This window comes from Drosophila sechellia, chromosome 3L (genome assembly GCF_004382195.2).
Source record: "Drosophila sechellia strain sech25 chromosome 3L, ASM438219v1, whole genome shotgun sequence".
NCBI classification, from domain to species: domain Eukaryota; kingdom Metazoa; phylum Arthropoda; class Insecta; order Diptera; family Drosophilidae; genus Drosophila; species Drosophila sechellia.
This window is the reverse complement of record NC_045951.1, coordinates 10,933,302-10,949,436: the sequence shown is the minus strand read 5'-3', so window position 1 is coordinate 10,949,436 and position 16,135 is coordinate 10,933,302. Positions and strand designations below refer to the sequence as shown.

General features: G+C 45.4%; 5 protein-coding genes across 5 annotated transcripts; 2 read left to right on the top strand and 3 right to left on the bottom strand.

The window, feature by feature from the left end:
* Positions 1-248: 248 nt before the first annotated feature.
* LOC6605249 (protein FAM91A1) lies at positions 249-3,564 on the bottom strand. The gene is made up of 2 exons (XM_002030051.2): positions 1,586-3,564; positions 249-1,528 (listed from the first exon to the last, which is right to left on the bottom strand). The coding sequence occupies exons 1-2, from the start codon at positions 3,408-3,410 to the stop codon at positions 567-569; spliced, it is 2,787 nt and encodes a 928-aa protein (XP_002030087.1). The 5' UTR covers positions 3,411-3,564; the 3' UTR covers positions 249-566.
* Positions 3,565-3,809: 245 nt separating this feature from the next.
* LOC6605248 (ubiquitin-protein ligase E3A) lies at positions 3,810-7,879 on the top strand. The gene is made up of 8 exons (XM_002030050.2): positions 3,810-4,194; positions 4,259-4,513; positions 4,613-5,394; positions 5,457-5,698; positions 5,763-6,317; positions 6,383-6,564; positions 6,621-7,113; positions 7,180-7,879. Exons 1-8 carry the CDS (start codon positions 4,142-4,144, stop codon positions 7,516-7,518), a joined length of 2,901 nt encoding a protein of 966 aa, XP_002030086.1. The 5' UTR covers positions 3,810-4,141; the 3' UTR covers positions 7,519-7,879.
* Positions 7,880-8,291: 412 nt separating this feature from the next.
* Positions 8,292-15,913, top strand: LOC6605245 (procollagen-lysine,2-oxoglutarate 5-dioxygenase). Its single transcript, XM_002030047.2, has 10 exons — positions 8,292-8,572; positions 9,363-9,448; positions 10,668-10,807; positions 10,866-11,397; positions 11,459-11,712; positions 11,826-11,927; positions 11,986-12,111; positions 14,856-14,982; positions 15,049-15,483; positions 15,544-15,913. The coding sequence occupies exons 1-10, from the start codon at positions 8,494-8,496 to the stop codon at positions 15,826-15,828; spliced, it is 2,166 nt and encodes a 721-aa protein (XP_002030083.1). The 5' UTR covers positions 8,292-8,493; the 3' UTR covers positions 15,829-15,913.
* Positions 12,262-13,021, bottom strand: LOC6605247 (immunoglobulin domain-containing protein oig-4). Its single transcript, XM_002030049.2, has 2 exons — positions 12,701-13,021; positions 12,262-12,647 (listed from the first exon to the last, which is right to left on the bottom strand). The coding sequence occupies exons 1-2, from the start codon at positions 12,878-12,880 to the stop codon at positions 12,339-12,341; spliced, it is 489 nt and encodes a 162-aa protein (XP_002030085.1). The 5' UTR covers positions 12,881-13,021; the 3' UTR covers positions 12,262-12,338.
* On the bottom strand, positions 13,760-14,815 carry LOC6605246 (immunoglobulin domain-containing protein oig-4). The gene is made up of 5 exons (XM_002030048.2): positions 14,497-14,815; positions 14,342-14,445; positions 14,196-14,277; positions 14,002-14,145; positions 13,760-13,940 (listed from the first exon to the last, which is right to left on the bottom strand). Exons 1-5 carry the CDS (start codon positions 14,585-14,587, stop codon positions 13,858-13,860), a joined length of 504 nt encoding a protein of 167 aa, XP_002030084.1. The 5' UTR covers positions 14,588-14,815; the 3' UTR covers positions 13,760-13,857.
* Positions 15,914-16,135: the final 222 nt, after the last annotated feature.

Sequence of the window (16,135 nt, the reverse complement as noted above, 5' to 3'; positions counted from 1 at the left end):
TATTACCTAACTTTTAAATAAATTGTTGATGATAGGATCTTATTAACTATATACCAATACCAATTTATTTTCCAAAAAATATTTTTATAATCAATAAGCCAAATAATTATTTAGATATTCTATTATTAAAGAATAAACAAGTTATCAGAAAAAGATATCAAAGTTTATCATGTCCATGCCCTTCTTTTGATAACTCACAATTCTTAATAGATAAGATCTCGACAAGTATTAACAAACAATAGTAGAAATAAGTTTTAAAATTGCATTTATTCAGACATAAATTAATATGTGTATATGGTTGGAGGGCACAAAGCCAATCTTTATCTTTCTGTCTCCCCTGGGAGCTTACAAAACTAATAAAAAAACGAACGCAAACTTTCAGACTGCGATGCTGACTTACTTGGCTGATGGTTGGTTAGCTTATGTGAATGCGTTAGCGGATATATATACGTATATATAAATATAAATCTGTTTGCCATTAAATAGGTCCGCCAACTGTACACAAACTGATAAGTAACTGGGAAAGTAAACGGAATACTTGGGGAATGCATTGAGGCGTACGCTGCTCAGCGACCATTCCAGTGGCACACGTGTCCATTCTCGAATGCCAGGTTGATTCTGGGATGAGGAAGTGGCCGTGCTGCCTGCACCGACTGCCTGGCTGGATCGTCCTCGAAGTACAAGCACTGCTGCACGAAATTCAGGAAGAGAACTTGTGCCTGGCTGGCTGCCGCGGGCAATGCCTCCAAATTAGCATCGCTGCAGAGTCCCTGGACCAGTTGCTCGCAAATTCTCGTATTGGTATCGACATCGAATAGGGGTACACCAAAATTAACGTCCAGCAAGGTCCACTCCTCAGTGGCGTCCTCCTCCTGCACCACCGACGGCGAAATCTCCTCTATCTCCACGGAACTCTGCGACACCAGATCGGCACGACTGCTGCACTTGGCCAGTTCGCTGGCCAGCACTTGGCTGCAATCCGGAGCAGTGAACTCATTCGCAGGACCATGTTCCGGCGTGGCCGCAAAGTGGTTTTCATCCGGACTCTTCAATTGAAAGCTTGTCACCTCGTTCGTTGGCACATGGTTCGGTTTGCTGGGCGCTGCAATTGAGGTTCGTTTCTGACGCTGCGCTGGCTTCAGACGCACCTGCAGTTCGTAGTCCTCGCAACCGAGATCCGGCACTCCAGTGTTCAGGAATGTTATGTAGCCGCACTGCTGGCGCAGGTCCAAAAGGCTGGACAGCTTGTGTACGGCCCGATGGGCAGCCCACTTCGCTTGGCGTGTGTCTGCCGCTTGGAACGGAAATGATTCATAGTGGAGCGTACCGGCTGTGCGGATTCCGTAGCCTTGGAGCAGCACACAGCCGTTCTTGAGCTGATAGTTCAGGTTGCGGAAATTCTCGGAATTAAGCACATACGCATCTGAGTGCAGGATGTTCACCAGCAGTTTGCCATAGCCCAGGAACAAGCGCGGCAAGGTCTTCAATACAGTTCCTCGGCAGAGAAGCAAGCTGGGCGGTCCATAGCCTGAATAAAGAGGTATTTAGAGAATAACTAGTGGGGTAACATTATTAAGAAGATTACCTGTGATATGATTGTAGAATAGCTTGCTCCACATGGGCGACACATCGGAGCTGCGCAGGAATTGGCCGAAGTAGGGAATGCTAAATGTATGGCTGAGCGACGCCGTCAGCGGCGAAGCGGCTATTATAAACTTGTACTTCTTCTCCAGAACGCGATCTCTTGTCTGCTGATCCAAGCCCTCTAGGCACTCCAGTCGCAGCAGATCCAAGCCGCCCGGCAGCAAATGTCGCAGTGAGCAAATGGTAGAACGCAGAATGACAGCGTGGGCGAAATAGCGCGAGACGTCGCCTTCGCCCTCCGCATCCAGCAGCGAAACTTGCTCCAGTTCAGCCAGAAAACTGTCTAGGCTCTCCTCGCACAGCTTGCCCACCTCAAACATGGTCACAGCGTGATTCTTCAAGCCGGGCGACAGGTTGCCCATCATTAGAAAAGCGGTGAGCGTGGAGTCGAAGAGGAAGCCCACCCTCTTGCCGCTTTTTGGCAAGACAGCGGCTGATATCGCAGTCGATGGTGCAGCCTGCTTTGGAGCAGACAGATCCTCTTGCTCCAGCTCCGAGCTCAGTTCCTGCTCATCGCTGTTGTTCACCCTCTCCTGGGGTGTCGTATTCAGGTTGGCAAAGCTAAAGTCACTCGTGTTGCCGTCCGAGGAGAGGTAGCCTATGGAACTGCTGTCCTTATCCTTGTCCTTCTCCCTTTCCTTGGGTGTCTTTGGCGATTTGGGACTCTGGTCGAATTCGAAGCTGCTACTGGTATGCAAATTGTAGTTCAGCGGTGTGATCTGCGGCGTATCTGGCGCTTGCTGCTGGTTGTATCCCTCCCAGCTGGAATGATTCGTCTGATTGACGAGGTCTTCTTTGCGATGAGCGAAACCCAGACGGCAGATAAACGATATGGCCTGCTTAACGCTATCCAGTTCCAACTGCAGCATCTGTGCCAACTCGGCAATGGTCATGTGCTCATCAGCGCTAACGAAGATCTTGTACAGCAGATTCTCGAAGTAGTCCCCGCTCACGCGATTCATCACAAAGTTGCGCAGCGGCGGAATGGATATCCTGTCCTCCCCGCTAATGGGCACATCCAAGTAGATCAAACCCTTCCGGTATAGGCTGTGCACCACCTCGTGATCGCATTTTCCAGCCGGCTGGGCACCAAAGTCAATCAAGTCATCGAGCAGGCCTCTTTCGGCGGGCGACAGATAGCGAATATCCGCTTCCAGGACATAGCCAATGTCCAGTCGCCACCAGGGCTCGATGTGTATGCGCACCGGAAAGCGTGGCAGGAAGTCCAGCGGATTGGGCCGCGACCCGAAGATCAAGGAGCGCGGTGTGTGGGTTTTCAGATCGCTTATAAGGGCCAGGTACTCGTTGCGGCCAATGCCCAAGACACGCAGACAGTCGGCTGCCGTAAAGTTGGGCAAAGTATCGTAGCTTTTGTCGCTTTGCAAAAGCTGACCCAACACATCCAAATAGTAGTTGAAGGGCGTCACCCTCAAGCCCTTAGTGACGATATCGGCCAGGTGGTAGGGAAATGCGCCCAATCCATTGATGCTCTTCTGTATCAACAGCTCGTAGTAGCGCTGCTCCCGGCGAAACACCTTGGCGGCCAGGTTGCCCCGGAACCTCAGCTGATTCTTTAGACTATAGTTAAAGACGAACTTCTCGTAGTCACGCTGATTGTTGTGCAGAACCGATCGCAGATGCACGGGCAGCAGTTCCCAGGTGACATTCCCACGCACACATTGCTGCAGTTGGTTTTGGCAATTGGTTCCAGAGCCAGTGGTCGCATTGCCACCTCCGCTGGCGGCCAAATCCTCTTGCTCCGTCATCTTGGGACTCGGATTGGGTTCTCCGGCTGGTCGGACTAACTCATTGCATTCGGTCCGGCTACGGAATCCAGTATTTTCTTCCTGCGTATTATTTTTCTTTTTTTTTTGAGAGGAACGATAGGTCCGATAACACGGACACGGTGTTATTGGTTTCATACGTCGACAGCTGATAAGACCGCCGGTGTTTCACAGCACTGGCGAGCAAACAGTTTTTCGATAGTTCGATTATTATTAGTATTAGTCATAATATCCCTTGCAATTTCACAATCACGTTTAAAATTGCAAACTTCCAACCGACGCCTATCGACAGTGCCTAACATTACTGTCCGATTATGAATGTGCCTATCGGTGTGCTGTCGATATCACCAGCTTATCGATAGCACATCGTTTAGAATGATTTTCAATATTCGTTGCTGCCTGCTTCATTCATAAACACTTACGCTATTAGAGTCAAAATTTTAAAAACGTTGACGAATTACCGAGCTTGCTAGTATTGCTATCAGACTGCAAGAAAGTCGGCGTTCAGCGCTCGACGAGCGGGCAACAGAGACAACGGCAGCGGCTGAGCAGCTGCAGCATAAGAATTTTAGGGAGCCGCGACACAGAAAAGGGACATCAACATCGATTTTTTTTTGCACCCTTTACGTTTTGAGAGTGAAGCAGAATCACTTTCGGCAAACGAAGAAAGAGCGGCGGCGGTGGAGGCGTAAAGAGCGCAGATTTCAGCGAAGATGAACGGAGGCGGGGGTCGCGAGGATGATCAGCATCTGCCAGATGTTTCCAGGTGAATAACTTCAACTACTTAAGTTGTGGCGTATTAAATCAGATTTTGTTTTGACCCCCAACAGTGCATCAGGATCTGCAGCTGGAGCGGTGGGCGGGCGGGCCACGCCCGAAATGAAGCGTTCGGCGGTGCGCAGCCTAATCAAGCGATACTTCCACCAACTACAATCCGGCTGTGGGAACGCCAACTGCAGCAATGCCAATTGCGCCTCCAGCGGCAAGGTGGCGCCCATGACGCCCAACGAGGTGGCCGCCCGAGCTCTGCAGCTCTTTTCACAGGATGCACAGCTCTGCGAGTCGTTCACATCGGAGACCAGCAGGTAAGAGTTCTCTTAACAAATGAAACAATGTAGTAAAGTTTCCAGACCACCGATAAGGTTTTCTATACTATCTTTCCATTCAACTTTTCCCTATTTTAGCCCCCAGGATGTGGACATGCTTTCACCGAACGACAGCAGCAGCAGTAGCAGCGGCAGCTCGACAAGCACAATTACCTCAGCCAGCACCACCACGACAACCAGCAGACAATCGCAGTCCACGCCAGCTGCCGTTGTAGTGCCCGTATCCAGTCCGTATCTTGCCCAGAGTGTGCCGCAACTGGATATCGCCGGCGCTGAACACTCGTCCGGCGACTCGGAACCTTGTACACCCACCCTGGCGCCAGTCCACAGCTTGGATGCCAACAGTCTGATAGCGCTATATGAGGAATGTAGGGCGGCTGACAGTTACGACAGGATTTGCCACGCAATCGGCGTTGTGTTCTCCAGCGTAGATAGACTGGGCAAGAGCTTCATTCGCAGCGCAGAACCAGCGGCTTCTAGTAGTCTCCAGGAGCTGCTGGCCAATTCATCGGGGGCTTTAAACAAGGAGCAGCTACGAACTTTGGAAGGGGAACACGATAAGGACGAAGACAGTACACAACAGGTGGACGAAGAATCAGAATCGTTGGCTAACGCCACTGCTTCTGCAGAAGTCGAAGAAGAGGACGATGATGTGTACTCATCCCAAAGCAGCGACACGCTCGTGGATCTGCCCGGTTTGCGACGAGTGCAGAGTCTCCTTTTTGGCTGTCAAATACGAGCTATCACGGAGAAGCTTACCAGCAGCGTTATTCAGCTGTCTGACTGGGTGATCTACATGCGTACGGATTGGGAAAGGGTCACTCACTGTCTGGTCATCTGCTTTGATCTAGCCACGAATAGTGAGTTTTTCAATTGTATGCCTGGAGTTCTTCAAGTTACAGCTTTTCTCATTTCCCTTTAGCCAAGAACAGTGTGGTAGACATGGACTATCTGGACAGGGTGCTGCCAAAGTTGTGTCACGCGGCGTCCGCCATGCCAGTGCCGGCACAGACGCGCCTGGCCAGGATCTGGGCGGCTCATTGTTCGGATCAGCTGCATTCGTTGATCGCAGCCTGCCAGCAGCAAATTACTCTACAGGTGCTTTTGGACGAGGAATCCATGCGCGAGAACGAAACCATAATCAGTGTCACCAAAGTTTTGAAGGTAATTGTGGGGTTTATTATGCAATATGGCTTGTAATGCATTTTGGTTAACTTCAATGTGATAGATTGTCTTCTACGCGAACATTCTGGCTAGCGAGCTGGAACGACCGTCGTGTCGGGTGCCGCTGGAGGATCGAGCGGAAGCGGCGACCGCATCTGGCAGCGCAGTAGTGGAGGACGACCTATTCGCCTACAACTCTTTGTTGGAGCCGCACATGCCCAAATTCGCCGAGGATCAGTTTGAGAAGGAGCTGCAGGTGTCGTCAATCGATTGCCGGAAACCACTGATACCACTTGAGGAGTTCTACAACGAGGCGCTCAGTGAAAACATTCAGATGCACCACGACTACCTGTCCTACAAGACGTTAGCCATGGAGAGCGAGATTGGTTCCGGTCACGCAAACTACTTTTCGTTCATGCTGTATGCCTTTATCCTCACGCCGTCAACCAAAGTGGATGCCTTGTACTATGACAGCCGAATGAGGATGTATAGCGAGCGCTACTCCTCCCTTCACTCCATCCTCAACAATATGGGCCAGGTAGGACAGGAAGATACTCCTCGGCCGGATCTTAAGCTGACGGTGCGAAGGGACCACCTCATCAACGACGCGCTCATTGGGGTGTGTACAAATGGTTTTTAGTGTCCTAGTTAACAGGTGTCATTAATACACGTTTAATTCCCTAGCTGGAAATGGTGGCCATGAGCAATCCGAAGGATCTCAAGAAGCAGTTGGTGGTGGAGTTTGTCGGCGAGCAGGGGATCGACGAAGGCGGCGTATCCAAAGAGTTCTTCCAGCTAATCGTGGAGGAGATATTCAACCCGGCTTTTGGAATGTTTATACAGCAGGAGGAGACCAACAATATGTGGTGGGTATTCAATTGGGATATGTCTGTTCAGTTGAACTATATATATCCATATGCAGGTTCAATGCCACACCATTTGAGAACGGAGCCCAGTTCACTCTGATTGGTATAATTATTGGCCTCGCGATCTATAACAACGTCACCCTGGCCGTAAACTTCCCCATGGTGGTCTACCGCAAGTTGATAGGCTATCGCGGCACGTTCGCCGACCTCAGCGACTGGAGTCCGACGCTGTACAAGAATCTGAAGTCCATGCTGCACTACCAGGGCCAGGATATGGAGGAGGTATTCGAACAGACCTTCAAGATCAGCTACAGCGATGTTTTCGGTGATGTGGTAGAGCACGAACTGCTGCCGAACGGCCAGGATGTGCTGGTGGGGCAGCACAACAAGGAGCTGTTTGTCAACTTGTACAGTGACTTCCTGCTCAACACGAATATCGAGCAGCAGTTCAATGCCTTCCGCAAGGGCTTCGAAATGGTCACGGACGAATCGCCACTGAAGCTGCTCTTCCGGCCAGAGGAGATCGAGATGCTGGTCTGCGGCAGTCGGGTGAGTAGCTAGCTATATTCAATTAAGGAAATACATTCGATTGTTGAACTCTGAAACCTTCGGCAGGAATTCGACTTTGTGGAACTGGAAAACTCCACTGTGTACGAGGGCGGCTACACGGAGAATAGCCAGTACATCCAGGACTTCTGGAGCATAGTGCATGCGATGCCCAGCGAGGACAAGCACAAGCTGCTCGAATTCACGACGGGATCGGCGCGTGTTCCGGTTGGCGGCCTGAAATGCCTGCGTCTGCTAATCACGCGTCACGGTCCGGATAGCGACCGTCTGCCCACATCGCACACCTGCTTCAACGTACTGCTCCTGCCCGAGTACAGCAGCCGCGAGAAGCTGGAGGAGCGCCTGATGAAGGCCATCAACTACTCGAAGGGCTTCGGCATGCTGTAGACTATGGTCCAAACTGCGAGTGCAAGTCTGTCATCTGGAACTGATACCACCACCTCTCTGGGACGAAGATTTCGAATATTTTGATCGGTTTGAGTTCGTTTTGGGTTCTGCCATTTATTTTTGATACGACCTGTTCAATGAGACAATATATACATACACAATATATGTGCTCAATTTATATGGTGCGATGGCGAAGCGAGCGGACCGAACGGACACGCGTTTTTGTTTCTTTAGCCCAGTTAATTGTACATAGACACACACGCATACTGCACTATGTGAACTCACTCTAGAAACACCCACATTTAAAAACAGTATGCGCTTGAATATTTTCCTAAATAAATTTAAAGTAGTTCGGCGAAGATACGGTTGTATTTTCCATTTAGATTGGGTTCGAAAGTATGGGATATTTTTTAATATGCGATTTTTGTTGCTTTTAATCTAAACTAAGATTACTAACAAAATGAAACTACATTTATATATTTTATTTAGTATACAAAAATCTGATACAAAAACATTCTGGAAGCAATATTTCACACCAGCTGACATTAATTTGGTGTGAAGTACTTTTTTTTACTTTTCTTATCAATATTTAAATAACTTATAAAATAACCTTTTAACTTTATTTTTCATTTAGTCTAGAAACATTTAATAATAAAAAAAAAACAGTGTGAGAGGCCTATTTCACAACAGCTGACTTTGGGATTGATGGATTTTTTAGGCTCTTTTTTTCAGGCGATATTTTTTAACGGCCTAGCCGCGGCCACACATTTGTTATTCGCGTTTCTGAGTTTCTTGCGGGTGGGACTCCCAATATTTTGTGGAGCGGAAAGTGTTTTGATTTCCTTAGCATTTATTACAAAAAAATGCAACTAGTATAACGTACTGTTCTCTATAAAAATTGTTAACCACCGATAGCGAGTGCATCACTGTGTGTGCGAGTGAGAGAGAGAGAGCTAGAGGTAGTTGTCCAGCATCATGAGAATACAACAAAGCGCCTTGTTGTTGTTGCTGCTGGCCGTGACGTCGCAAGGAGACGCCGAGTCCAATTGGAATGGTTTGATTTTAATTTCTAACTAGAATGCGTTCATCAGCAGCCATAGAAAATTATATTGCATTCATGTTTTCATATTTTCCGATCTTAAGTGCATTCCACTGCCGTACTTATGCCACAAATGCACAGAGATAAAAAGGGATATGATGCGATGGTTTTTCTTATCATTCTTGATAAGAAACTAGAGCATCCTTTTCTCGCTCAAAACATAAAAAGTGTGAAATTGAAATGCCTATTTCAATGTAGTTTCCCCTTACTTTTTTCTGTGTATGTGCAGTACATAGCTCAGAGAATTTGTTTATGATCCATATACCATCCCACACATCTCTCCTTGCCTTTTAATTTGCTTTTGTTTTCGTTTCGCTTTGATGCTGCGGTCGTTTACTCTGGAATTGCTCGGAAACGGAGCACAGATGCAGATTCAAGTGTTCAGATGCATCTGCATCTGAGATGAAAGATACAAAATGGTTCTCAAACAGCAAGTTCGTTTACACATTCAGAAATTAAACTGCTTTAAACAAGCTCAACTTGTTGTCTAACATTTAGTCGTTATAATTTAATGACTTTCAGACAATACAATATAATCTTGTTGTATTCTATTGTTATTATTATTATATTCTATTGTTGTATTAGAACCCAAAACTAGAATACAGTAGAGCTTACGCAAGTTCAACGAGCCATATTAGAAACTATTAAATTTAAGTTAACTTAATTTAATTAAAAATAATCAAAAAGTGATTGATTACTATTGATTCATACATATATATATATATAACTTGATCTTAATTTACAGACAAAATCAAAGTGTTCACTGTGGCCACTGAACCCACCGATGGCTATACTAGATATATTCGATCTGCACGCGTCTACGATATTGAGGTGAGACTATTAAATGTAGGATTCGTATTAATTAGAGCATTTGAAAGTCAAGACAAGAAATTGTTTTACACTGACTATCTAAAATCTATGATCTGCTATATTTAGATATTGTGGTTTGCGGAGAAGCGTTGGAAAAAGAATTATAAAGCGGTTAGAACCTAGAAACTTGACAGTTCATCAAGAAAAACATGCCACCATCTGGGATAAAAATTAGAGAACATTAAATACAGTTATGCATATACTTTTGGCAAACTTGTATGTTTAATAGAACATCTGCGAACAACTCTTCATATGCAAATGAGTTTTGATTGTTTTTATTGATGAATTCCTAATGTGACGACACTCTCAGACAATCGAATTTCCATAAAAACTGGTATATAAGCTAGAACATAGCATTTATGATAGATAAGAACTGGGCGATATGTCAGTTTGCTTGTATTGTCTTAGAAGATTCAAGACTTGCCCGGCGGCTTGGCACACTTAGGCAACATTGTATTATTAAAATGTCTGGTTAGCATATAGTATACTAGCTATATATCTGTGCCGGTTCGCCGCTACCCGAGCATCCGGCGTTGGCGTCCGATTTTCTGATGTGGAACACCGAGATTGGCTGCTGGACATTGCGGGGCAACGACAACATTTAGTCAACATATAGTGCACACATGTTGAAATCACGTACGCCAAGGAGATTCGAGATTCGGTGCAGTCGCCGGTGGTAATTAGCACAATACATTGGGATTGGATCCCGGTCTATTGATAGCTTAGAACTTTCTACACTACAAGTCGGTGGGAGATTTCGCTTATCGGTGACACTTTTTGTATTGTCGGCCGGCTTAGATATTTTGTTGTTCAAAAAAATATATGTGCACGACAACAAAATGTGCTGATAAGCTCGCTTAGCCGGCTTTTTTTATGGATTGAACCTGATCTCTCCCCTTTTGCTTTGAATTTTTATATATGTACATTTTTGTTTGTATTTAAAGAACTGTGCGACCCAAGATATTTAATCCCGCAGCGTTGCTATATGAATGATGTTTGTGATTTGCTTTCCTTTAATGGAAAAGATATGATTTCTTTTAGATTTTTATATATTTTTGGGTGCTTTGTATATGGTATATATAATATTTATAGATTTTAGGTAGCTTGTTAGTCCAGTTTGTTGTCAGTGATTTATTTAGATCACTGGTTAGATTTTAATATAATATTTAATCTCTAAAAGGTGACCACCCTTGGCTTGGGAGAGGAATGGAAAGGAGGAGATATGCAAAAGCCCGGCGGCGGATTCAAGCTTAATCTTCTGCGCGAAGCTATAGCTCCGTATAAAAATGAACCCGACACAATCATACTCTTCACAGACAGGTTTGAAGTTCAATAAAAAAATCAAAGGATTTATTAATAATAAAGGTGTACTTTTTAGCTACGATGTGATTATCACCACCACCCTGGATGAGATCTTTGAGAAATTCAAGGAGGCTGGTGCCAGGATACTCTTCTCCGCCGAGAAATACTGCTGGCCCGACAAGAGTCTGGCCAATGACTATCCCGAAGTGGAGGGCAAGGCCTCGCGATTCCTCAATTCGGGCGCCTTCATTGGTTATGCACCACAAGTTTTCGCTCTGCTGGAGGATCCAATTGAAGACACTGCCGATGATCAGCTATATTTTACAAAGATCTTCCTCGACGAGACCAAACGCACCAAGCTGGGCTTAAAGCTGGACGTACAATCGCGCCTATTCCAAAACCTACATGGTGCCAAGAACGATGTGAAGCTTAAAGTGGATCTCGAGAGCAATCAGGGCGTTTTGCAGAACGTGGATTTCATGACGACGCCAGCCATCATCCATGGCAATGGACTTAGCAAAGTGGATCTGAATGCATATGGCAATTATTTGGCCAGGACTTTTAATGGCGTCTGCCTTTTGTGTCAGGAAAATCTATTGGACTTGGAAGTAAGTTACTTTAAATATGCTTATACACATGCTTATATTAAATATACAATATATTTTCTAGGAGACAAACCTACCTGTGATTTCACTAGCGCTGATGGTCACGCAACCCGTACCCTTCTTTGACCAGTTTCTTGAGGGCATCGAGAGCCTAAACTATCCCAAGAAAAAACTCCACTTGCTCATCTACAGCAATATTGCATTTCACGACGATGACATCAAGTCGTTTGTTAACAAATATGGCAAAGAGTATGCTACTGCCAAGTTTGCTCTCTCCACTGACGAGTTGGATGAACGCCAAGGCAGGCAGTTGGCCCTGTAAGTTTCATAACTAATTATTTTAAAATTAATTGATATGATTAATTATTAATTATTTCATAGCATATCATATCGAAGTTTGTATTGAAGAACTGTGGCTTTATTCATTCCAGGGACAAGGCTCGACTCCACCAGAGTGATTATATATTCTTCGTGGATGCAGATGCGCACATCGACGATAGCGAGGTTCTACGGGAGCTGCTCAGGCTGAACAAGTAGGTCAAGGCCTACTTAATCCCTTTCCTCCATATAACTATATTGATATCCTTGCAGGCAATTTGTGGCTCCGATTTTCTCCAAGCACAAGGAGCTGTGGAGCAACTTTTGGGGCGCTCTTTCCGAGGGAGGCTACTATGCCAGGTCGCACGACTACGTGGACATTGTGAAGCGGGAACTTATGTAAGTGCAAGCTGTAGGGTTTATATTCTCATAACTGAAAGGTAGGAAAACTTTCTTTAGTTTGTAGATACAGTATTTAATTCCATTTTCAAACGAGATTTTCTTTATAAAAGATTTATCTTTAAATTAAGGCTATATTCCACAAAGAAATCCTTCAAATTTATTTTTTATTTTTTGCCAAGTGCAACAAAATTGAAATAATAAGATTGATAATGGCTTTGTTGCGATCAGTCGAAGGCAATGGAGAAATCCGTCTTAAAACTGCGCCGATCGATGGAGTACATGTTGTCGGCGGTGCACTCGTAGAGTCCAGCGTCCATCTGTGTGGCAGGGTCAATCTCGATCTTCGACTTGACCTTGTCGTCGCCGATGCGCCATTCGTGGACGTGCATATAGAGGTGCTGATAGATCTCCGCTCCGTCCTTGTACCAGGTGATATGGGGTCGGGGATTGCCCTTGGCCACGCACAAAAACGCGATCTTGTGGCCCAGAACGTACTCAAGATCGAAGTGGGAGGCTTGAAGGATTTTGGCGCCCTAAAACGTGCAGTAATTAATATAGAACTCCAGCAAATTTTCCCTTCACTCACATTATTGTTGTTGTAGTACTGATCGGACTCCGGATCGCGATATTTTCCGGTAATTGGCAGTCCGATCTGCACCCTGGACTTGGTTCGTCCACGTCCACGCCCTCGGCGCGCCTCGCAAATGGGCGTGGCCAGCATTAATAGCCCCAATGCGAGGCAGACGATCAGGCACTTAACCTGCATGACTCTCCGGATAATGGATAATGCTGCTGTCGGAGATGATCACTATCGCTATATTTTTCTGCTGCTGCTGCTGCTGGCGTTGCTGTGCGAATCTCGTTTGATCGGTGACTGATCCACTCGACCAGAAGCTGCACCACTCTGCGCAGCTCATCTAATTTGCCACAATTGTCCGGCGGATTTAAACCGTTTGGTTTGCTCTCGAAATTCGCCGCTCGCGGCTTTTTCATTCTGGGTTCACATTTCTCATCGCCGCATTTCCACATTTCACTCAATTCCCTAGCTAGATTTGATTTGGACGCTTGCTGATATCGCTCGCGATATACCATCGTAGGCCATGGCACCCCTTTCCATGTGTCTTGCTGGGATTCGGTCTAGTTTACAGTGGCAATGGCACGATAGTACGCTTCAGGGAAAGTAGTTAAAGGAACTGGATTGTGATTTTCAAATATTTTCCCCAATATGCATATAAAAGTATCTATATAATATAACTATTTTATATTGTAGATAGAATGGGATTGATTTCGATTACATTCAATACTACATAGTGCAAGAAGCACATCGATTCAAAAAAAGGTTATTCTATTTTAAAGAAGCATTTTTTGAATTGCTTAATGTTTATTTGTTCCACTGTGCCTTTTTGAAGGCTATAGAGCACTCAACACTTTAGAACGAAAAAGCCTCTGTTTGCTTTCACACATTTTAATAAAATAAATGCAAAAAAATCACTTGAATTGGGTAATTGAGTCAATTTGTCGGCTTTGTGCGCACACACACCTATGTACTTTGGCACTCACAGATACTCACATGGATGCACACGAGGAAGCAGAAAGGTCGGATTGAAATAGACTTAAAATTTCCATAATCCGAAACGCAAAAATGTATTTTTAAATATTTTTATTTAATTGTATTGAAAGCATTGTAGTTTATAGTTAGATCTCAGCTTTACTGTTTCGTAATGGGTGAAAAGTGGGTTTTTTTTAAAAGTTAACCATAACGTAGTCCGTGCGAAAACCTCGACGATCGATGGCGTAGATATTGTCCGCTTGACACTCGTAGAAACCTGAAAAGAATGGTAATAATATATTCATTTAAAACAAATATACATTTAATAATAAACTTACCAGCATCCATTTGGGTGGTTGGATCGATTTCCATTTTGGATTTAACAATATTCGCTTCTATATGAGATTCGTGTACCTGAAAGAATCGGTGCTGGTAGAGTTCTGCGCCATCCTTAAACCAGGTAATGGTCGGTCGAGGATTGCCTAATATCAAAAATGTTGGTATCTGGTTACTTCTTCTAACTAACTCTCACCTTGAGCCATGCAAAAGAAAGTGATCTTGCGTCCCAGGGTGTAATCCAATTCGAAATGCGAAGACTTTATGATCTTGGCGCCCTGAAAAATATTATTACACGTATTTATTTAGAAATCAAATGTATTTTATCCTTGAGCCACTCACATTTTCATGATCATAATAGTTAACTGCATCCTGTGATCGGTGCTGGATGACCACGGGTTTTTTGCCCGTGTAGTTGCGACGCTCCGTCTTTCCCGCAGTGCTTCCTGTAAAAATATCAAATGTTTAGCCTAATTAATATAGCTTAGATCGCTTACTTTGGGCGGCTATGTAGATGAGATCGCCGAAAATCAAAAAGCATAGGCAGAGGAGCACGATCCGATGAAGATTACAGATGCCACGAGGCATTATTGTCGAGCCGAGATTGCGATTCCGATCGCCTGCGGTGAATGTTGTTTTCAAACTGCACTGTCGACATCCAAACAGAACGCCATCCACTTCGCTCTAATGTGAGCGTTTTTTATTGAATTAAGTGAATCTAGTTGGTGGGGCATTCGGCGGTGCGACGTCACTTTCCATTTTCGCAACATTGTTGCAAATCCGCTGGACATCGAGATCATTCCGCTCTCGACTTTATCGCTCAAACTGTTTTGACTAACTCATCCATCATTTGCAGTGGAATGTTCAACGTGCCCCATGTAACGAGCATATATCTGGTGAAGAAAACCGCCTTCGATGCCATCTCCTTCAAGCACAAGGAATTCGATCCCGACATGGCCATGTGCGAGTCACTACGGAATGCGGTAAGTGTTTGAACGAACATCGTGTTCAATTGGTTAATATACTAATGTGTCCACTCTTCTGTCCAGGGTATCTTCATGTACGCCAGCAATCTGCGCATATTCGGCCACTTGGTCAACGCCGATGACTTCAACACGACGGTGACACGTCCGGACTTCTATACGTTGTTTAGCAACGAGGTCGACTGGACGGAGAAGTACATACACCCGAACTACTCACTCCAGCTGAACGAGAGCAACAAGATACAGCAGCCGTGCCCGGATGTCTATTGGTTCCAGATCGTGTCGGACGCGTTCTGCGACGATTTGGTGGCCATCATGGAGGCGCACAACGGCTGGTCGGACGGCAGCAACAGCGACAATCGGCTGGAGGGCGGATACGAGGCGGTGCCCACCAGGGACATCCACATGAAGCAGGTGGGCCTGGAACGGCTCTACCTCAAATTTCTCCAACTGTTCGTTCGTCCGCTGCAGGAGCGCGCCTTCACCGGTTACTTCCACAATGTGAGTTAAAGAATTATCATTTTGAGAGGAATTTGTATTAACATTCTCACTAATTCGTAGCCTCCACGCGCACTGATGAACTTCATGGTGCGTTATCGGCCGGATGAACAGCCATCTCTGCGACCCCACCACGACTCCTCCACGTACACCATCAACATTGCGATGAACCGGGCGGGTATTGACTATCAGGGCGGTGGCTGTCGATTTATTCGGTACAACTGCTCCGTGACCGATACGAAGAAGGGATGGATGCTGATGCACCCGGGGCGACTGACCCACTACCACGAGGGGCTGCTAGTGACCAATGGCACGCGTTACATCATGATTTCCTTCATCGATCCATAGGGTAGCTAATTTAAGTCGTACTCTTTATCAAACTGCCATATCGGCCAATCCAAAGAACTGCAATGAACAATTTATGTTGATGGAATTGCGGCATCGGCCTTCTATTTCTGATGATTTTACATACTACTTTGGGATCGATAGCTTTAGGATACTTCGATGAATCTGTTGCAGCCTTAAGTTAATTATAAGCTTTTTTACCAAGTGCAAAGTGTTCAATTTTTGAATAAATTAATTCAATTATTAAATGAAATACATTTCGTTTTGTTCTTGTCTGGAGAAATTATTTTCTTTTATAATTCCAAATCAA